The sequence below is a fragment of the Punica granatum genome, chromosome 4 (genome assembly GCF_007655135.1).
Source record: "Punica granatum isolate Tunisia-2019 chromosome 4, ASM765513v2, whole genome shotgun sequence".
NCBI classification, from domain to species: domain Eukaryota; kingdom Viridiplantae; phylum Streptophyta; class Magnoliopsida; order Myrtales; family Lythraceae; genus Punica; species Punica granatum.
The window spans coordinates 2,789,190-2,811,670 of NC_045130.1; the positions used below are offsets into that span (position 1 = coordinate 2,789,190).

General features: G+C 37.7%; 2 protein-coding genes across 2 annotated transcripts; one reads left to right on the top strand and one right to left on the bottom strand.

The window, feature by feature from the left end:
* The first annotated feature begins 6,946 nt into the window (after window positions 1–6,946).
* On the top strand, window positions 6,947–8,975 carry LOC116203587 (ethylene-responsive transcription factor RAP2-13-like). Its single transcript, XM_031535381.1, has one exon. The coding sequence runs from the start codon at window positions 7,651–7,653 to the stop codon at window positions 8,659–8,661; it is 1,011 nt and encodes a 336-aa protein (XP_031391241.1). The 5' UTR covers window positions 6,947–7,650; the 3' UTR covers window positions 8,662–8,975.
* A 572-nt stretch (window positions 8,976–9,547) lies between these two features.
* On the bottom strand, window positions 9,548–15,307 carry LOC116203586 (endoplasmic reticulum-Golgi intermediate compartment protein 3-like). Its single transcript, XM_031535380.1, has 13 exons — window positions 14,899–15,307; window positions 14,078–14,151; window positions 13,585–13,668; window positions 13,303–13,383; window positions 12,771–12,851; window positions 11,966–12,058; window positions 11,405–11,584; window positions 11,189–11,256; window positions 11,020–11,071; window positions 10,423–10,476; window positions 10,255–10,347; window positions 10,061–10,127; window positions 9,548–9,962 (listed from the first exon to the last, which is right to left on the bottom strand). The coding sequence occupies exons 1-13, from the start codon at window positions 15,038–15,040 to the stop codon at window positions 9,871–9,873; spliced, it is 1,161 nt and encodes a 386-aa protein (XP_031391240.1). The 5' UTR covers window positions 15,041–15,307; the 3' UTR covers window positions 9,548–9,870.
* Window positions 15,308–22,481: the final 7,174 nt, after the last annotated feature.

Genomic DNA, 22,481 nt, shown 5'->3' on the forward strand with positions numbered 1-22,481 from the left:
GTTGAATATGTTTTTTGGACATGCATCGTAGAGGCATCTTCCCAATTTGTGCTCCTCGTTTTCCATCGTAAAAAAATATACTCATCCGTAATATATCATTATTATTTAGTATAATATTTTAGGGGACAAGTGGGAAAATAAAAATGTGCGAAGTTGTACCCTGAGAATAAATGATGTCACGTGCTCAACCAATAAAAACAGAGTTTTTGTCTCACGTGATGTCCCAAAGTCTCCGTACTTTTTGAGTATTTTCTTCTTCTTTTTTTTATCGGGTGCATTAATATACGTGGACTAATTTAAATGTTATTTCTGATTTATTCTACTTAATGCCATGGCAATGCGTTTTTTTTTTTTTTTAGCAAACGTAATTCATCATAAATTAAACAGTAACAGAGTTCATTACACAACGGGGTACAGCCACCCCGATTACATCTTTAAGCAATAAAAGATCTAAACAAGATGGATCAGGTAGAAGACAGATAAAAGGGCTTTCTTAGACACCTCCCTGCCTGGTCAAGAAATCCACACATGAGTTCGCTTCTCGAAAGGTGTGATCCAGCCTGATCTCTGCAAATTGGTCGCTAAGCATCCGACAATCATTGACAAGGGGTTGCAGTAAAATATTGGAGCATCCTTTACATCAAATTCAGTCTAGCAATAAGATGGCATCAACATCTGACACAAATTCTGCGAAAAGCCATGTCAAGGGCAATTCGAACGCCTTGTCTAGGGCCACATAATTCAGCAATCACAATCGTCGTGATGCCTAAGTTCATACTGAAACCAGCAACCCAACGACCACGCACATCTCGGATGACCCCTCCAACCCTAACGAAGTCCCGAGGAGGTGTCGTCCAATAAGCAGCAAACGAGATATTGGTCGCGCGAGGAATAACAAAAATCTACGCCAGGAAGGCCCTAAAATGGGCTGCACCCATTGAAAGGGAAACATTCCGAAGCATCCCGAATTTCTCTTAAACACAATGTCATAAAATGAAGACATGAACGTGCAGCTTGCGTTGTAACGAGGAATGCATCACACAATGAATTTGATTCATACATGCTTAGGTTAAGATTGCTAATATGTTGAGAAAGAGAATGTAACACAGTGATATATGCCACACATATATCAACCAAGAGATTACAAATTCGATTTTCGTGATGAAATTAATTACCCATATCCCTTCATCAGTCATTAAAATTTTTATTTAATTGTATTAAATTCTATTTGTAACTAAAAAAAACAGAAAAAAAATGTTGCCAGCACGGTAATTATTAGAGAAACAATATGCAGAATCATTTGATCCAATAATTCGACAGATTATCACGGTAGAATAACCCAAAATTAAATACACTGCGGCTCCACTCTTCCGCAGAATTGCCTCGGCCCGGCACGGCACGGCACGGCACTGAATTTCGTCGGGGGGCTATGTTATGTGACACGCGCATTTTCGCGCGTGGGTCAACGGAAAGATTTTAAAACGTAAAATTGGTGACTGGACAGGAAGGGGAATCATTCAGATCAGAACAGCAAGCAAAACTGGAGTGCCGCCGCAATTGAAGAGCTTGTCCCGTGGGACTCGCACGTGGCATGTTCATGTTCTTCTTCTCCAATTCACTCCTCCCCTTCCTTCTTCACCAACCTTCAAATCAAAGTCGTCTTACGCCGCTTTCCAAGAACCGAAAAAAAAAAATAAAAAAAAAAGAGAAAGAGAATTTCTCTCCACTGCTTCCTCGATTCTTTTGAATCGTCATACCCTTAAAATTTGATATCGATTTGATGATTCGAAGAGTCAAAGAAACTTATCATTGAAAGGATGGTAAAACTTTTCACTCAAAATTCTTCACATGTAAGATTCCATTGACTGATTCTCACAATTATAATCTATTCATTATCTTTACGATTTCAAGGCTAAGTTGTGATTTCGCTTTCTGTGGGAAGCCTTCACCGGGTGTTCTTGGGTCAAATTGCAGTCATGATTGGCCATGAACATGTAGCTCAATGATAAATAATTGAGTTTTCAATATGTGAACTTTATTTGTAATACGAAGATATTAAAAATCCATTAGAAGTATCTCATGGTTAGGAGTAAATCGACACCTGAATTGAAATTTGTCTCAGCTAATAGGTTAATGATGTCCATGGGCTTTTAAAAAAAAATATCAAGATTTCACATAAGAATTATAATGTAATCCCAGTTAGTTTGATCAAGAGGTGATCAAATTCATATTAAAATTCCCTTCGCATGTGTGTGTATATGTATGCATGGGGAAACAAAACCCCTCTTTGCAAGCAAATATATGGAAATGGAACTAATACAAAATGAAGAACAAATTGTGTGTGGAGAATCTCAATTTTCAAAGTGCATCTGAAGGTGGGCAAAGCCAGGGTGTATATGCTCCAAGCATGCCCTTTAGACTTTCAATGAGCTGAATTCAAGACAAGCACAGCTAGCCAGTTGAAATTGCACGTCTTTGATCCAGTCGAGGAAAGTTGACATTGTTAATTAATATTATAATTAATCACCCCAAATATTTGTATCTGCTGCTTCATCATATATAAATAAAAATTTTGGTATATAATTATTATCATTTTGGATTACCAAACATGCATGGCATTCCAATATAATGCAGCGAGGTTAGAGAGGATGCTGGTCCGTCAAGCTAAAGCTTATCGTGGGATCTAATTGGGTCTTTTTCTCTTCATAACGTCACAGTTACAAATGATCATTTAGGATTTTCTCTCATCCAAGATATCTTAACAACAAACCTAGATGAAAATACTATTACATATAATTTCACGCTAGATCAACAAATGAGAAGTGAAAAAATAGTGTAGGGCACTACGTGCGGTCAAGTGCAGGTCTAGTTGATTATAACTTTTCGATCTTTAATTATCTTAACCGACCACATGGTATTTGATATATTCTTCTTAGATTTCTAAAGTCCTTTGTGGCTACTCTCAGGCAATAATCAATTCAATCAACCTCAACGTGACCTGGTCATGGCAATCAGTTAATCATTTGTATGCATCGAACTGGTTCACTTCTCTAATACTCAAAAAAAGAAAAAAAGAAATAGAATAATGGCTTATTACTCCCTCTTCTAGTTAGCACTTAGTACCAACTTGATCATCACTTGCCATGTGGTGATTAGAAATTTCGAGACTGATTAAACTTCGATAAAATGCAGTCATCGGTCGAATTTTCTATATGTTATCGTGCGATGAAGATGACACTCCTTTCGGTTTTTGATGCGGGCATTTGATCATCTTTGAAACTTAACCCCTCTCGAGAAGTCACACATCGGCTTACCATCATATTAAACAAAACTCTAAATATTCTCAGCCACATATATAAGCATCTTGTTGCCATATTTCGACGTAAGAGCCGCTAAGCGATTAGAACACCAGTTTGTTGACATTTTTATGCGCAAATAATGCGATAATGATAACATTAAGAATAGATATTAGGTTATCTATTTGACTCACATCCATCATAAGCTATTTCCTTGGAATTTCATGAGGATGTCATCATCTTCATATTGTATAGTGGTTTTTTTGGTGGCACATTGTAGCGGGCTCCTTAATGTATTAATTATCATGATTAGATTAGGTTGAGAAGTGGATTCAACTTGAAATGCGATAACGTGACTTATTATTTAATATTCCCAAATATATATTATTAATGCCCTTAATTCTATTAATTATTTAGTCTGCCTCCTCCTCTTTCTCGAATTTCTCTATTGGCGGTCCCTTTCTTCAAAATCTTGCTCGTAATTAAACCTGTGGTCCTTGATTTCCTGTTTATTTAAGAATTAAATAAGCTCGTACTGAGTCGTCACGTTCTATATGGTCATCATCTTTTGGGTAATTCCACAAACACTCCGTGTTATTTTATTAAAGGACTATATAGCATATACTCCCTAATCTAAGAAAAAGATAATGATATCCCTATTCAAACACTGACATTCCTAAAACTATCAATGAACACTGGCTCCCCTTGTAAAAATTCAAGAGACGTTATACAACCTAAGCGAGGGCGTTCAATGTCCATCTTTAAAACTTACAAAGGGATGTCGGAGTCCTTATACGTGGAGCTTTACTATCCTTAGGAGTATCGTTGTTCTTCAGTGAAACTATAGGTGGCTGTTTAAGGAATTAAACCCTATCGCATATAGAGATTCATATGTTATGTAGTCATATTATGTGACGGGGTGGATGATTCACGTAGATCGATCCAAAATTGTCACGTCACAAGTACAACACACAGTTGAAATGACCAAATAATATCCCATCATGAAAATTACACAATAAGCATATAATTGTGCTACATAATTGATGAATTTAATTGGGTCAAAACCAATAATGGAAGAGAAGTGCACGGTCGGGTTGCTGACCATTTTTTTTTATCACAAACGAGACATATGCATTTAGTATATAATACAAAAAAAATTCAAGTAACTAATAAAAGGTATAGATAATTCCATTACGAGTATGGATTCTAAAATTTCTTACTTATTAAGCGAAAGCGTGCGGCGCTATGTCATACTTTTTTTTTGCTAAATAAAAGGCTAGGTCGAGTTATTAGCCTGTTGTGGCTGTCTCAAATAAGGGAACTTAACCATCACGAAATGTTTCTTTTGCCATAACTCGCTGAGACTTTAGCCCAACTTGGTCACTGCAATCCTACCAACACACTAGTAAATTAAGTTCAAGGTCCACTAGATCAAGCATTATGGGCCGATCACCGCCATCCCATAATATATCCACATAGTGCCGAACTGTACGTTTTTAGTGAGGTTAGAACTCATGATGTTCAAGTAAAGTGCTTGATACTTAACCACTAAATTACAGTATTGGTGGTGTCGCTATGTCATGCTTGCTGAGCCTTTCGGTTACCCTCAACCGTTCATCCAATCCCTTGACTTGCGGCTTTCCCTATTTAATGTTTACCTCAGGCCACAACTCAGATTCTCTAATAAATTGATCTGAGCATAATTCTCGAACTTCTTTTTTTCTTTTCTAGGGGCAAGTCCATGATTGCATATGTACTAGCTATTGGCCCATTGATGCAATTAGATCGATCAATTATGCAAGAGTGGGTCAATTCAATCATAAAGTTAGAAATGACCATTTTCCAATACTAGTAATTCATTTTCTCCCATCAACATATATTATATTAGAGAATGATACAAACATGAAATCTATCGACATAAAATATCAGAAAAAATGGGGATGTGACTCCAAAATTTCGAAATGATTGTGGCAAGCAATACTATGAATTATTAATAGCAGATTAATTGTGGCAAGTCATAAAATGCATGCCATTAGATATCAATCACCATTCGCCAACGCAATGATGAAAGTAGAAGTTGACATGATGGTTAATGAGCTCGCAACATAAAAGAGAAATTAATGGAGTAAGAACAAGATAATTTCACCAAATATTATATATCTTTAATATCGATTGAACATAAGTATATATGGGTGTTTATATCGGTGAAAATTGACTCAATTTTTATTTTTTATATTTATATATCTTAAAGAGTCGAACACTATAAGAAAATTCGATACTTATCGAGGAATATTCTTTCAGAAATCTGATCCTTTCCGACAAACTCTCGACGAATTTTAGAAGGCTAAACTGTACGTCCTTCAATTTTCCTTTCCTCGAAAAGTTTACCAAGGAAATTCCGACGAAATTTTCCTAAATTTTTTTTGAATAAATATATTTCATTGGAAATCCTTAGAGAAATCGAGGGAAAAGTTCATCAGTAATTTCTCAATAATTCACTTTGGAAATTCAATCCCTTGATAATGATAATTAAAAAGAAAAATCCCTCCCTTATGGAAATTTGCGAGGGACAATTCAAGAAAAACAAAAAAAAAATTTGTCGAGAATTTTAAATTTTCTTGCAGTGAAAGACCTTACACCCCTATCATTTTTTATTCACTAACTTCTTATCCCCATTCCAAAGGAAAAGGCAAAATTGAAGTAAAACTTTATTCGGTCTTGGAGAAAAGAACAGAGAGAGAAGGCATCGAAGTGAGAGCCATTAACATGTGACCAATTAACCAATCCATCAATCAATCAGGTTCCGAGTGTGAACCCGCAACGCCGCAGTCAAGGATTCAACAGGGGGAGGACACCGGGAGACCAAGCCGTTCAGGAAGGGGACAAGTGTCGGTGGCTCGGCCAAGCCGCGGACACGTGTTGAACATCGGGTGGTCCAAGGCTATGAAAGTTTGCCAGAAGTCAAGCGTCATGATCGGCCGTCTTGACTGAAACATCAAAGGAACGGGATGGCCACTTAAACACTACTACTAGCCTGTATTTACCCAAAATAGCAATCATTTAACCAAAGAGTAATTGTTATATTTTCTTAATAACAATCGAAAAATCTTTCTAATTCACAATAGCAATAGTTATAACTTCTATAATACCGATAAATTATTTAATAGATGTAAGTGAAATGTTGAATTAGAAAGATCTTTAGGCACATCATTGAAGATGATTAATATTTTTATTTTTTTATTGTATGCATACTTAGGAATAAATGAAAAACAAATGATTGTCGTAATTTTTCTGAACCTCAATATTTTCACTTTCTTCTTTTCTCATGAAATATAATGGTCTTTTCACTCTAATAATATTTTTATCGCACAATAGCAATAGTTGGATATCAAAATGGATGAACAGTTGAGTCATCCTTTGGCGGAAAGGATTCATTTTTCACCTCCGAGGTACAAATGATGCACGGATTTTACGTTAGTCAGATGATTTAAGAAATTCACCGGCGCTTAATTGTAGAGGAAGCATTGCAAGGTAAAAGGGCAAATGAGGAAGAAGGGGTGGTACTGAGGAGGGAGAGTGATTTGAGGGGTGATCTAGTAATTACGTGTAGGAGCCCCACAGGCCACGACTACTATATAAGCAGAGGAGAGGAGTTGGGACTGAGTTAAGGCAGAGGGAAGGTGAGGTGAGAGAGACTCTCTTCCACAAATACAAAACCAAAAAAAAAAAAGAGAAAAGGAAAAGCTAAACACTGTGCGTTTGTGAGAGAGAGAGAGAGATTCCGCGTGGTTGTTTTTGCATCTTCTTCTTCGTACCTCCCCTTCTGATTGCCCCGCTTCTCTGAATCCCTTTCTGTTAATCATCTGTCTTTCCAAAGAAAGTTCTGATTTTTCAAGGTTTGTTCTGTTCCCAGAAGCTCAAGATTACCATGAAAATGTTTCCAAGGCAAGCTTAGAAAGAACAGGGCTTTTCCTCGAAAGCCAGGTGTTTTCAGAATCGAGATCCAGAAAATTCCCCCCCCCCCAAAAAAAAAAAAAAAGCAAGCTAATGTCTTCCCCATTCTTTTCTCTGTTTGTGATGTTTCTGCTCATGTAATATCTTCCCCCCTTCGTTCTTTCTTCTGCTGGATAGGCTTGGAGGGCAAATTTTTGGTCCCTCAAGGCTGGTTTTTTCCTTTTTACCCCCATTTTTCTTTGCTCTATTTCTTCTTGGAAGGAAAAGAGGTTGAATATTAAAAACCCCTTTTTCATCCCCTTCTTTTCGCTCAATTTTCTCGGGGCCTGTCCCTTAAATTTTGACAAGAAACAGGTCGGGTTTTCTGCTTTTATTCCTTTTAGCTTTGAAGGTTTTTCATATGGCAGCAGGAATGGATTTCTACAACACCAATCAGTATCAGGAACCAGATCCCTTTGGTAACAATGAATTAATGGAAGCTCTCGGCCCTTTTATGAAGAGCGCTTCCTCCTTGGAAGAAACCCATCACTTCCCTTCTTCTTCTTCTTCTTCTTCGTATCTTCCCTCTGGCTCTGACTTCGCTCAACCTTCTGTCCCTTCTTCTTCTTCTTCTTTCTTCTTCTCTTCTGCTGAATCTGTTCATCCCTCTTATCAGACCTTTGATGGTTACTCCGCGCCAGCGACCCTGCCTTTTTCAATTGGGTCGTCGGACGCGTCCCAGTCAATCGGGTCGGGTTACTACTCATCGTTTCAGTCTCAGGTGACCCCGGCCCAGCACCAGATCCAGTTCCAGGGCCCAAGCAGCGAGACGACGACGTGGCAGGGCGGCTTCCTGGGCCCGAGGCCCATGGTGATGAAGCAGGCGGGCCAGCCCAGCAGCAAGCCCGCCAAGCTCTACCGGGGAGTCAGGCAGCGGCACTGGGGGAAATGGGTCGCCGAGATCCGGCTGCCCAAGAACCGGACCCGGCTGTGGCTCGGCACCTTCGACACCGCCGAGGAGGCCGCCCTCGCCTACGACCGTGCCGCCTACAAACTCCGCGGCGACTTCGCCCGTCTCAACTTTCCCAACCTCAAGGCCGCCTCCGCCGGCAACGGAGACTGCGGATTCGGCGACCTCCGGCCGCTGCACTCCTCGATCGACGCCAAGCTCGAGGCTGTCTCCCGGAGCATCGCCGAGAAGGCGAGCAGCGGAGGGAGGAAGTCGTCGAGGAAGGCCGCATGCAAGGCGGAGGAGGGGGAGGGGGAGGGGGAGGAGGAGGAGAGGTCCCCTTCCCCGGATAGCGAGGGGTCGGATGGGTCGCCGCCGGTGTCGGAGGTGACGATGACGGAACCGCAGTGGGAGTTTGGGTCGGAGAACTTCAGGCTGGAGAAGTACCCGTCGGAGACCGATTGGGCGGCGATATATTCTTAGGCGCCAACGGATTGATCTTGAATTTAAGTTGGTAGAGAGAGAGAGAGAGAGAGAGAGAGGGCTTAAATTAATTGCAGAAAACCTCTCTCATGAAGGATGTTCTGTTCATTCATGGCCATGGTGAGCTAGGGTTTTTATCTGCTCAGCCATGGGAGATTTGAATTTACTTTCCCTTTGTTATGTAATTTTGTATTTTTATTTTAGTACTATTGATATTATGTAATATCGTAGTTGTCCATTATGTCAGTGTAGAGGACTAATGAATGTTTGTGACTCGAATTTTATCTTATGCAATTGATGATTGATATTCTCTCTTTGCCGCTTTATGATTAATTAAGCTTTGTCAAGCGTGTCAAAACCAGTGTAACCGAGATCAGAGCTGAGTATTGGCAAACCGCGGGCTAATCTCGAGATGGACTAGAGCATGTAGACGAGCTTTCGTCGAGTGCCGAACTCTGTGTGCGCATTCAACTTGAGATACTACTGCCTACTGGTGGTGATTGAATATATGGAAAGCATGCTATTGAGATTAATGGGATTGCAATATAATATCTTGTTTCAGGTTGCGTAGCTCTACCGCTATGTTGATTGATGCCTTTTGCCTAGTTATGTGTCGTGTTTGTAAATTTACAAATCTCTTGTAAGCTCGATTAGGTCCGTGAGCTTATTGAACTTAGCATTAGAAGGTTCTGTTCGAGTATACCTGCAACTGGTCACGGTAGTTCTCTTGTAGCTTGGCTCCCGAAAGTGGTATTTAGCCTGCCTCGATGAGGCGAAATATTATGCCTGACTCGCTTCAGCAAAGGGATAATAATTCTCTGATTTAGATTTTACATAACAAGAACTTGGAGAGGGTTGAGGAGGACGAAGGACGAGAGGAAGCAAGTGGGAGAAGAAGGGATAGAAAATTGCATTTTCTAGTAAAGGAAATTTTCCCAGCAGCAGCTGAATCAATTGTGAAATCAGACAGGAGAACAAGAAACCACAATTCGATGTGAAACCCAGCAGAGACATCAGTTCAATCCATTTGATCGAACAGGACATCACTGATAAAAAGCTGTCTCGGTCACCCGATTACAATCACGTCCCGACTCAGGAAGGTAAATACCGATTTGCCTGCTCCTCTCGTCCTGCTGTGGCTTTTCGGAAGGCTCTTTCCTCGCAAAAATCAATGAGTTGGCAGTCGAATGGACGATGGGAAGGCTTTCCTCAACTGAATTTCCCGATTTCCATCTTCTTCTTGATTGCCCTTTGCCCGTGGTATACAAAGGAATCTAGGATCCCAGAGACCGTGAAAACACCTGAAACCACGTGCCAGATATGGCAAGTTAAATGACCCTCGAGCCAAGGCATTTGCAATTTCTGCAATGTTCAGTGTGGAGAGGATCTTAGAATGTACCTCCAACTATTGCGCACATGTTTGTTAGGAAATGCAAGAATGACACGTGTTCCTCGGTGAAAGTAACCTGCAGCACATAAATTAGACCCAGCACGAGCAATTTATGAAATTTACAAGATAGATCTTCAGGCACTTGTTCAACATGTAATAAGCACAAGACACAATTTTTCTTGAATAAAGGAGGAGCAGGCCACCTTAATTGGAGAGAGGTCATAGAAGAAGAAAACTCCAGGTAGGGCTTGTAACAACCCCACTTCCGCACCTTTAAAGTGCTCAGTTGCCGAAAACTACAAATGAAATGAGAAGTACGTGTCACGGAATGTATAATAACAAGAAGAAGTCGAACATTATACAAAATGCACCTGATTTGACTGAATGGTGTGACCGCTCACGTCTGTATATACTGTTGGTACAACCTACAAAATGAATATCAGATGCTATCAATGGAAAAGCCAAATGATTGAACCGGGACAGGAAAAGCAGACAGACATTGAACATTGTATTGTATTATTATTATTATTATTTTCAGCGAAACACAGTTCCCATTGCAGTTCACAACAAAATAAAACATGATTCTGAAACACTCTGGGCAGCTCTTTTACTCGATGCACCAAAAGCATTTCTTTATGTCCTCTGCAAGCTCAATGCAGAAACAAACAAGAACCACTCCTGGGACAACTCGATTAAGAGATAACCCAATTAAGCTAAAACATGTTTTAAGAGCTTGGGGAGTTTTTGAATGTAAGTCCAATTTATGTATCTTCACTGAATTGAGTATTTGAAGGATGAGTAACAACAGCCCGAACAAGACCTTTCTAAAGCACAGAGACTTTTAATCTCAAATCTTCCTATGTATATCTGCCTCTTCGGTTGATGCATATTCAGAAGAGGGTGAAGGACAATTTTTAGCAGTCGTGAAAACAGACAATAAAGGTACTAGCGAGAAATGGAATAGGGACCTTGATAAAGTACTGATACATCCCAGTAGGTGTCGGCTGGGTCCACTCCACACTGAAATAGAAAAAGAAATCCGATTTCTTAAACGTGCGTTAGAACCAATGGTAAAGATTAACTCACTTCACCGAATGGCAAGAGGAAGAGAATCCTGAAGGGAAATACTAATCTTACCCATCAAGAGGATTCACAACACCAGGGAAATAGTCTCCAAAAGCTAGCCTGTTGATCTTGTGGCTGATCTGTTTCAGGTGTTATAATTATTAGGTGCTTTAAACAGTATTAACTTTTATCCCCTCTTTTTCTCTAATTTTTATACAGTTACTACAATTGATAACTAATCTTGGATCTTTGAAGTTGATCCATACAGTAAGCAGAAGCACGACTTACATTAAAACTGTCCTTATGAAATGCCAGCAGATCGTGTACGTGAACATTTGACTGTTGAAAGCTTTTCCCAGGAGCAAAATGGAAATTTCCGGCAACTTTGTTGACTTCCAAAAATCCATAGATATTACAGCCTTCACCTTCTTCATCTTTGATCCTTTGGAGAAAACCCTCTCTTTTGCACTGCATAGGACGTGTTTAATAGAATTAAACAGGAACTTGGAACAAAATGCAACTTTATAGCTAAGTATTTCAGAACATAATAGTAGAATCATTCAAAGATTATACATCACAAATGAAGGTAAAACATCACAAGCCAAAGGACAAATGTCACTTTTAGGTCAGAAAGAATATGGAAAAATTTCAAGCATTTTTAGACCCATCAGTTATCTTAGTCCAACTTCACTGGATATTAGACATCGTTGGGAGGTAATTCATCCTCTACTAATTCATAAAGATAAATGAAAATTTCAAGTAACACCCATACTACCAGATGACAGTGAATTTCTTGAGAGACTACAGCCTCATTGAAAGTATCAAGATAATGTTTTCAGAGCTATGCACCTGATCAATCATATCTGGATTTGAAAGAGCCCAGCCTTTCTTTCTATATGCTTCACGGACTTCCTCGCAAGAGTTACAGCAATGATCATCCGTCTACAGGAATAGAGGAGAAAATTTGTTTACATAATTTCTCAGAAAATTGTGCATTTAATATCAATAAAAATATCAACACCCAACCAGAACGATGAACGAGGTCCCACCATAGAATGGAAAGAGCAAAACGTTAAAATGAAACATAGCTCAAGAGTACATGGCTTGTCCGCTGATGAATTTCTAGATACTTGTTTTATCAGGAAATACATAAAACAACTTTTTGCAACTGAAAAACAATTGTTTGCAACTGCTCTCAAAAGTATCATTTAAATAAATAAAAACAATTACATTCCAAAACAACATGAACTTGACATAACTAGATTACTAACAACTATGAAACTGCACTGAAAGCTTATTGCCTGCACAAAAATTCCTTTTTCAAGTATGCAAATCACATAACTGATTTCTTTCCAGAGACAAAGGGTTAGCACAAATGATACTATAGCAAACCGCAAATATCAACAGATGACATCATCTCCAAAAGATTCAACATATTTGACACGGAAATGACACGTAGCCCTTCACTTTAAAATAAATGGCATGCATTCATCAAATTAGCAGGAGAAAGCACTCATCAATATCAAGATATCACCGATACCATGGCTAGGCCATATTGCACCAGGCTATTAAATAACACTGTAAAAAAATAAAATAAAATATTCGAACAGAAAGCCTATACTGGCTTCAAGTTATAGCACAGTGGGAACCCTACAGTTTCAGCACCATAGCAGGAACCACAGTATGTCTCATTGTGCTCAAGCCTGCCTCCATGTCTCTGCAAAGGCTTTTCAATCTGTTTAAATGGAAATTACATACAAAAAATTAGGACAACGGAAGTGATGGAGTTAAAACTAACTTCACCAACACATTGCAGAATAGATCCTTTATATTCAAAATACCCATGTTAATAAAGAGAGTTCAGCTATCATAGTAGTCGGGAAGAAAGTGGATTGATCAAATTATTTAAAAAAAAAAAAAAACCCCTGCTTCATTTTTTCCTCAAGATAGACTTACCTAATGCCACAGCATTTACAATGTCCACGTACAACATGAAGTCTCAATCTTTTATTTACTAACCTTAGCATGTGTCTGGGGGTGTGAGGTGGGGTGGGGTGGGGTGTTTAACAGGAGCAGCTTTACTATTCTTTATTCCGGAAAGAGAGTAGTATTGACCAACCATGTTAATGTATATTACGTAACTCTTCAAGACACAGTGTCTCCAATATTGTTTTCAGGAAACTAACCTTCGGAGCTCCTATTCCATCTGGCCTGGCTTCTATAACATTGCCATGAGAATCTAATCTTCTCTTGATGATGTCGTGTTTCTGCAAGATATTCAAAACACAAAACTAATGTCATTTCTATTCGGAAATAACAAACATCTAAAGAATTTATAGTCTCCACTATGAAGGAAATTGCAATGCACCGTAATCACCTACACTATCCACCATATGACAATAACAAACTTAACCATTCATCTGCATGAAGGTAAAGATGAAATTGAGTCCATCGAAAATTGCACTTACCACATCCAAGTGTTGCTCCCCACTGATGTCCATAGCATCAAGACTTAGAATAGAACATGGCAGGGCAGGAAATGTGACATCAAACTGCACCATGAAAAATTTAAGTTGGAGTTCTATCTCAGAAAACGGTGAGTGTCTCATTTCATATACAGCACACAGGATAGTGCCTGCATAAGGAAAACCAGGAAGTGTATATTTACATGTTTTATGACTTTCTTCTTATAAACCAATATATAAGTTGAAGCATTTTCTAGAAGTTAACCAACATTTTTCCAACATGCATCAATGTTGATTTCAAATACTTCCTAGCAGACAAGAATACAAAGAATGCCAACTGCTGCACCCCTGTGGAGCTGTGTAAAATAATAATGTTAAAATTACAGCATCCGTTCCGATAAAAGATAAAATCTGAGAAGTCAACCCATCAACACCAAAGAATTTATGTTTGACGAGAAATTTCATGCTTGAAGGAAAAGGAACTGAACAAAATTACATTGATTTTTAGATGTTCTCCCCTTGAAGTATCCACTACAAGCTTTGTTTCAGTAACTGCATGTAAATATAATCCTGCAGCCAAATGAAAAGCAAGAGCGATATTTTTCTGAGAGAATAGCAGACAGCAAAATAAATAGTCCACACTGATCCAGGAAAAAACATAAATGAATACCCACAAACAAGTTTGAAGTTAGAAAGGAAATAATCATTCAGTGACTTCAGAATAACTAATATAGTTATGGTGCGCAAGCATTTGCAAAATGTGAGTTTTGAGAAGAGATCAGTTTATATATTTTCTTCGAATCAGAATTCTACTTGGTGGTGACTTGACTTCAATAATGTACAGAGAGCAAAATTTAAACTCGAGGATCATATTGTTTTAGCAGTCTGAGCATAACCCAGAACCAAAAACCTAGTCTTTATCTAGTGGCATGGAACAAACGACCCATTGCAGCACATGTCCACCATTAACAAGCACAATATCCGTCTCTTTGCCTAATATACATACCCCACTACTCATGAGAGGCGCCGTCCGACATCATCCAAAACTCTCCACATAGTTCAAGTAACGACGAGAATGCAGACATGGCAAAACTGAGCTTGAGAAACACAAATTTCCAGCTGTTTGAGATCAATTCAAACCCAAAAATCCCATCTCCGTAGCGTGAAGTGACCACACGACAGGAATTTACCTTTGACCGTTATATGAATGAAAACACGAAATTGCAATCGTGGAGCTCATAAAAACCAAAAATCTCAATAAATCCGCAAAGCACGCAAACAGAAGAAGTGCAGGAACAATGAAAAGAGAAGACGCACGGAGCTCAGAGATGAAGAGGAGGATCATGACGACGGAGGAGACAAGGGTGATGAGGCCGCCGGAGAGCGTCCGGCTGTAGAAGTCCTCATTGATCTTGGGGTAGGCGTCGAGGTTCCTCAGCTTGCTGATCAACCCGTCCATCAGTATCAACCACCCCAAAGAAATCCCGAGCTCCCCTCTCCTCCTTCTCCTTCAATCCAACACAGAGCGAAAGAGGGATCCAAGCTGAATCTGATGATCTAACTTGGATTAGGATTGGAATCTCAAGAAGGATTTATTGGATTTCAATTGAATTTCCGATAAATTAAACGACCCCCCGCCGTTGAATCTCCGTCGATCCCTTTCCTCCTTTCTCGAGGCGTTTAATCTTTTTTAGTGACGGAAAATCGCAGACCTATTTCTTTATCCTTCCTCGTCCTTTTAGTTCGTTTTAGATTTTGGATTTTGGATAGACCGACTTTCCATATTGCTTTCAGGAAAATTATATCCTAGCCCCTGCAGTTCTGCAGTCGTACCAGTTTGCTCCTGAACTTTCAAGTTTTGGGAATGGAGCCGCAATTAAAACGTCTTTCCTGTCAATATTTTGATATAAAATTTGTTGTATTATGCCTCTTTCTCAGTATTACATCAACCGATTATCCCGTGAAGTCCTTCTATTAGTGTATAGGAGTGGCCCTAAAGGTTGTAGGAGATGCAGTGATGACCAATGTATATCACGAGACGGGGTTCGATAGAATTTCCTCACAATATTTAATACTCAGTGAAATTATTCGTATTCATTTATTTAATATTTAAGATATTTATTTCAATGTATTAGACTAATGGGTCTCCCTTGTAACCGAAAAAAAGAATTTCAGAGTGCAAAGTGGCCTAGTAATGAACTATAGAGCTCAGGGTGATATACAAACTTTATAGTGCGATTACTCATAAAAAAATAAGTGCTTAAAAATTAGTTACGAGTTAATTATAAGAGAAAATGAATGTAAGAAAGAGAGAAAGATGAGAGATAAATATCTAAATTAATTAATCATTAAGTAAAAAATCACTTAATGAAATAAATAAAAAATCTTGACTTAATGAGCTTTATGCTTTTTATCTCTCACAAAACTTTTCTCATTCTTATTCATTCATCTATTCTTCCTATGCATTTCTTCCATTAACTAATTAAGTGTTTAATTTTTAAACACTTAATTTATCAAACACTACGTTTGAGTGCGAAGTGTTATAATATAAAAAAAGTGGGGTGCAAAACATAAATTTTCTTCACGGGGAATTACTAGGCCTAATAGAACCTGCGGCCCAAGAAACTTGGGCCTTAAGAAAGATCACAAGGTTCACATTCCTGGATTGAAACTCGAATGAGGTAACTCAATTGGTGAAGATAGAGGGTGGATCAAGAGGGATGGAGGTGGCTCAACCCCGCCACCTCCGTCCGGAATGAGGCTGCCGGAGATGGCATAACAAACTAGGATTCTAGACCAACCCTTGGACCATGGCGGCTCAGGAAATGGCCCACAATCTCGACTCATTGGCTGGCGAATGCATCCTAATGTGTCTGTTAAACCTTTTTTTTTTATTAGTTTTGCAACCATGTATGAATTTCGAAAATACAATCATGTGAATAGAAGTGATCGGCTGAGTATACCACCATCTTGAATGTCTAGAGTAGCCGATGATTCACCGCAAAGTGATCCAGACTTATAGGTTTAAATTACTTATAACCGGTTACATGACCAAAATTTAATTTACAGACAGGAGAATGGGCCTATGATTGGGTCATTAAGGCCCTATGAACATACATTAACAACGACCCACTGTCGGCTCAGTAATGTACTAATGTTCTGTCTAGCTCTTCGTAAGAGTTGTCGTTAGAGATGCATTTGTTTGATTTCGAGAAGCCTCTTCTCAATATTGAAACAGTTAAGTGGTGGCAAAACAACTTGTCAACTTGCAAGTATCATAATCTCTCCATCAAATCTCTTTATCCGATAATAATCTTATAGCACGTGATCTTTATGATCTATAATAAACCTCATTTTCATTTGCCTAAAAAGAAAAGGTATGGAATCACCATAAAAATGCAATCAGTTCGTATGATGATTTTTACTCTGTACTTGTATGTATCAAATATGGCAGAAACAGAAAACTCGGGGATCAGTATATGCGCGAAGGCTTGCAGTTGGACGCGCAAACTGAATTCTGCGGAGCCTACACTGTTTGAACCTGGAAGGCTATTTCTAGTTCTTCATTTTCATACAAGGGAAATGAAGAACTAATGGATGCTGGGAATCATCATCTCAATCTATCCTAGAAAAATAGAGCAAATCTTTCAATTTGCATATATGTCTTTATTCGGATAGCAGATATATCGTATGTTATTTGATTGGTCGCTATCATAAATCGGTTCGGAAATTAACTTTATCAAGAAAAACAAAAGATGAATAGGAATAGCTAACGTTTTTCATACCAGTACGGAGCATGGATCGATCACGTCTAGGGTCGAGATGACAAAAAGATTCTTTCGCGTGGCTCATTATGTTGAATTGTACTCTCTCTCTCCAAGTTGCGGTTGCATCAAATCGATCGTAGTTTTCTTAACTTTACTTGTCTGAAAATGATGATCAGCCGTGGTGGAATTGGAAGAATTCTCATCATGCATATTAAAGCTTTGAGAAATCAAATCAGATCATCGCACACTTAATTGAAAAACCGATATGACAAGAATCTACTTCCCTTCTTTCAAGTGGGCTTTCTCTCTTCTTGTGATTGGACTTATTGGAAGAATATTTAAGAGAGAAAAAAAGCATTAAAAAAAAATGTGTTCTTCAATCTCACAATGATTAATTTGCCAAATTTTGATCCCACGCCACTTACGCAAGCACGCACACCTCCCCCCTTCATTTTCACGGCCGCTGCTTCTGCCTTCGTTTTCAATCGGAATTACGCCAAAGATCTCTTCTTCTTCTTCTTTTTTCATGAATTATCATCGAATCAGTTCTCTAGAAATCATATCGCCAAATCAAAGAAAGAAAGAATATGAGATGGAGTTATCATATTCAAGTGAAAAAGTTGAAATGTTATGAGAAAAATGACATGTACATATGGTGTCATGTACAACTTGATCTAGTTAAAATCAAGAATTTCATGTTCGATTTTCTTTAATAGAAATTTACATTATTGCTTTATTTCTCATCTCCTTTCTCTTTTTTATACTCACGGACCTTTATTACGTACATATATAGATATGCACTATATCTCCCATGCGCCTTTTACTAAATTGAGAAGACACATTCCAAATTAAAAGACATATATATACAATGCATGTTACATGTGATTTATTTGTTTTTTGTGGGATGGACAAGTACATTCCCCCCTTGGGTTTGGCCTAGCAAAAAGCATATATGCATTTATGCAATAACCCCGTCATTTTTAATGTCTAAATTATTATGGCTTTTTGGACGAAATTTAGTTGTAAACTAGCTAGATGACTATGTGGAAAGAGTGGGCAATGTGTAGATGGCTCAACTTTAAGTGTTGGCAACAAATAATTTGGTCGAATGTATACTCATCATATAGTTCTATATAATTCCAAGGTGATAGAGAGCCGATACGGTGAACCGATCATATAATTATAGGTTGGAATTGATGACTCCGTCGGCATACTCTTGCAACTGCATATATACGTCTATAATATACCAAGCTTCATGCTTAAATTTCCCAATGAATATATAGAAAACTGAGTAGCTAGTGCTAACCAAGATTCCGGGGTGAGTGGAGGAACGAGGATTTATTAGCGTGTATGATCAAGAAACAATAATGTAAGTTTGGCCATATATCGCATATACTAATATATACGTAGGAATCTTTATTTCACTTCATACTTTTTACAATTTAATCCTCGAATGATCTTCTATCTCCTTATTAATTAAATCATTATATCCTAATCTCTCGTTTGCTTTGTTGATTCGGAAATCTCGTCAGTCCACCTATCAAATAAGTTCCAAACTAAGCACAATTTTTTTTTATTTAATTGCCCAATATCTGTGGTCTTCGTCAATTAATAATTTCTGCTCCGGTGATAGAGAAAGTGAAGTTTAACTCTAAATTAAGAACTGTTATAAATCATGGCGGGACCTTGGTCGGTTGTTGAATGTGCATATACTGAGTATATATGCATACGTATATATACACACATATATATATACGGAGCAATACTAGCTTAATATATATATATATATTATTTTTTAAAAAGGTAGCTTAATATATGTATATACGTGTATAGAGGTCCACAACTGCACACTAGGAACTTGATCAATAGTAGAATGTATCGAAATCATATCATGTGAAAAGAAGTCTCCGGGCAAGAAAACCAATCGATAATTTAAGTTTTCTGGTCTAATGCTCCAAGTCGCCACCCAATCGAAGCTAAAAATCTAATCAGTGAACCACCACCAAGATAAGTGTGTTTGCTCCAAGTACATATATTGAATTAACAACATCCCACTCCCACCTTTCAATAACCACCTTTTTAAGCTCTCATGATGGCCCATTAAAGCCAATATTAAACCTTACATTATATATGCTCTATAAGAGATAGAAAAGGGAGAGAAAATCTTGAAAAGAGGATCAAAGTAGTATATATATACATCTACATTAAGATAGATAATAAGCGGAAGTGGGCTTAGTGGTGGCGAATGAGTGTAATAAGCACTATATGGCCATGATATTATGGGTCCCACTCACCATGAATGGACCCTTTTGCCATGGCAATATGTGAGATTGAGATGTCCCATCACAGCAAAAGAGATGTCCGTTGGACCCTCCTCTAGAACATGAAGCAGCGTCTGTTTTTCTCTTCCATTCCATGGATATTTTTTTTAAATAACTTTTATTAATTTTTATCGAAATCTTTCGGCAGTTTTTTCAGTTGGTTCCCAATGAATCGGCCGCATCAACATGTTATATGGAAAAATACTATGCAGTATTCTTTGGGGATTATTGATTGATCATCAGAAGATAGACGATTTGTGCGAGATCGCACAAGAGGACTAATAAGATGCGGACTACCATCTTAGAATCGAATTCTTCTATATATAATCACGTGAAAATTTTCAATACTTGACGGAATATATCACTTTTCAACGATATCATATATTATCTTTATTAAGCGAAGGGATGTCTCGATTGCTTTCATCGATTCTTATTCAGTTGACTCCTCTTTGCACCATATGAGCATAAACACACCACCGTTACAATATATCTTCCCCATTGTTCTTTTTTTTTCTTCTGCAGGTCTCTCTGCTTCGAGTATTGCTCTATATAATCCTTCAAGCACAATTACATTATATACGTACGTATGTATGTATAGTTTCCATAGTATTTCATGTGAGTATTGGAATAAGACCATTTAGGCTATACTGCATATAATAGAAGAATTATCATCAAAGAAAATTTTTTATGTGATTAAATGCGTTTCTATGTCTTAATTCAGTTTATCCATGATGAATTTCAATTTTTTGATCAGTCTTTCCTGCAGGTCAAATCAATAATTTTAATAATTTGATCCTTATTCTTTCAAGTATGAAACGAAATTATTCTCTTGTGAGGTACCTATGCCCGACGTGTTAAAAAGAACTAGATAAAATGGGACATCAGTGAAATAAAATCACAATCGATACGCAAATATATATAGCTTGTTTCTTCAATTATGCGCAATATGTTGCTAAGGGATTCTTCTGCACTAAATTCTTGAACACGTAGTATAATCACCGAGAAAAAGGGCTAATAAATCATTAAGCCATTAATTGGCTGCTTTCAAATCATTAAGATCAGATTTAATATGAAAGATATAGAAAAGAGGATGGAATGGACTATATTTTTGCATATACAAGTATTATGCACTTTATTACGGTTCCATTCAAATTATTATATAAAATTTTTTTCCCCAAATTAGCATGTCAACATTCTTTTCCAGGTAAATTAATATATTAAATCATTGAAGGGAAAATCTTCAAGCGGGCAAAATCTAGAGGGCCAATTAATTGGACTCAGATTTTGATTTTATTAAATCTTTGACAATTCTGATAGAATATAATATCCCAAAAAGAACAAGGAAATTCCCAGGTACTAGAATTATACATGGACAACTTTATCTCGTATGTTCCTACCCAAAAATAAAAATAAAAATAAAACTTTATCTCATATGCGTATCAGTTAGCTTAAATGATGCAAAATTGTTCTCTCTTGCACGCTTTCGGCATTATATTAGCATATATCACTTTTTCATTTGAACCTGGCCCTATGGCACCGGTGCAAAAAAGAATCAACTAGAGCCTCAGATATAAGTCGATCAATTTCATACTAGACGCGAGAAAAAGGCAACTTGATTAGCAAAGGATAAGAAAGTAAGAAGAGTAAAATGCACTTCACATCCTAACCTTTGAACCTAGTGGCAGAGTGCCTCATGACCTTTTAAATTTTGCACTATACCACACGGGCTATTTAGAAAGAAGTAAAGTGCATCACCAATCACTTCTCCGATCACTTTTTCGGCCAACATTTAATTTATTATTGTTTAATTTCAAATTAAAAAAAATAATTTGAATTATTAAAATTTCAAATTAAAAAAAAAGGGAAAGAACATAAAGACACTGTCTTCTCCTCAAATCTCACTGGCCTGCTGGCAGTGGATCCAGCCAGATTTCTTATCGATTTTCGGTTAGCATCCATCATTGAGGAATCCGTATGTGATGGAAGTTGTGATCAAAGAGACCGAAAGACGGAGCTTATTCAAATTCTATGGAAGGATTCTGGTGGGATTAATCTCTACCGATTTCGGAAGGATTCCAATGGGTTTATTATTCTCCATCCTCTCTTTTTATATGTGCATTGTCTTGATTAACAAATCTAATATTTCCCCTTGGGGTTACCAGGTGTAACTTATTCGAATTTCTCATTCAGGAATTTGAGGTCTGTGGAGCAATTCACAAGACAAAGCTTGGGCAACTGTCCTGATTATTAACTGTGTTCTTCTCTCATCCCCTCTAACACAAACACCAGAAGAAACCAACACAATCTCCTTCTCATCAGAATGATTCCACCCTTCTCTCCCTACGATCTTTTGGGCTGCTTTTCTTTTCAACTTTCGAAGTTTTTAATAATTGAAATCATCTTTTTAAAATATGAAATTACTAAAACATATTAAAGTAAATCTTTGCCGGAAAAATGATTGGACAAGTGATCGGAAGGGTACTTTGCTTCTTTCTAAATAGCTCGGGTGGTTTAGTACAAAATTTGAAAGGTCGGGAGGCACTTTACCACTAGATCCAAAGGTCAGGGTGCAAAGTGCATTTTACTCAAGTAAGAAATATGATATCTTAATATTCTTTAATAAAAAAAATTCAAGCAAAATGAGATCTTATTGTCAAATAAAAAATCTCTCGATTTCAGATAAAAATCATTTCCTACTATGCACCCGCACCTATTTTGTCATATATGATTTAGATTATCCTAAAAATATATCAGCTATCTCAGCTTCCTTCTTAAGGGATCCCCGTGAGTTTAAGAATGGGAAAACCTTAAT

Bases quoted from the DNA above. Each gene is read 5' to 3' on its own strand.
- LOC116203586 (XM_031535380.1), bottom strand. From the start codon at position 15,040: ATGGACGGGTTGATCAGCAAGCTGAGGAACCTCGACGCCTACCCCAAG. The intron at 12,059-12,770 runs GTAGGGTTCCCA...CTATTCCTGTAG, and splicing joins CCTGCTATGGTGCTGAAACT to ACGGATGATCATTGCTGTAA. The intron at 11,257-11,404 runs GTAAGTCGTGCT...CACCTGAAACAG, and splicing joins TTCATAAGGACAGTTTTAAT to ATCAGCCACAAGATCAACAG.
- LOC116203587 (XM_031535381.1), top strand. From the start codon at position 7,651: ATGGCAGCAGGAATGGATTTCTACAACACCAATCAGTATCAGGAACCA.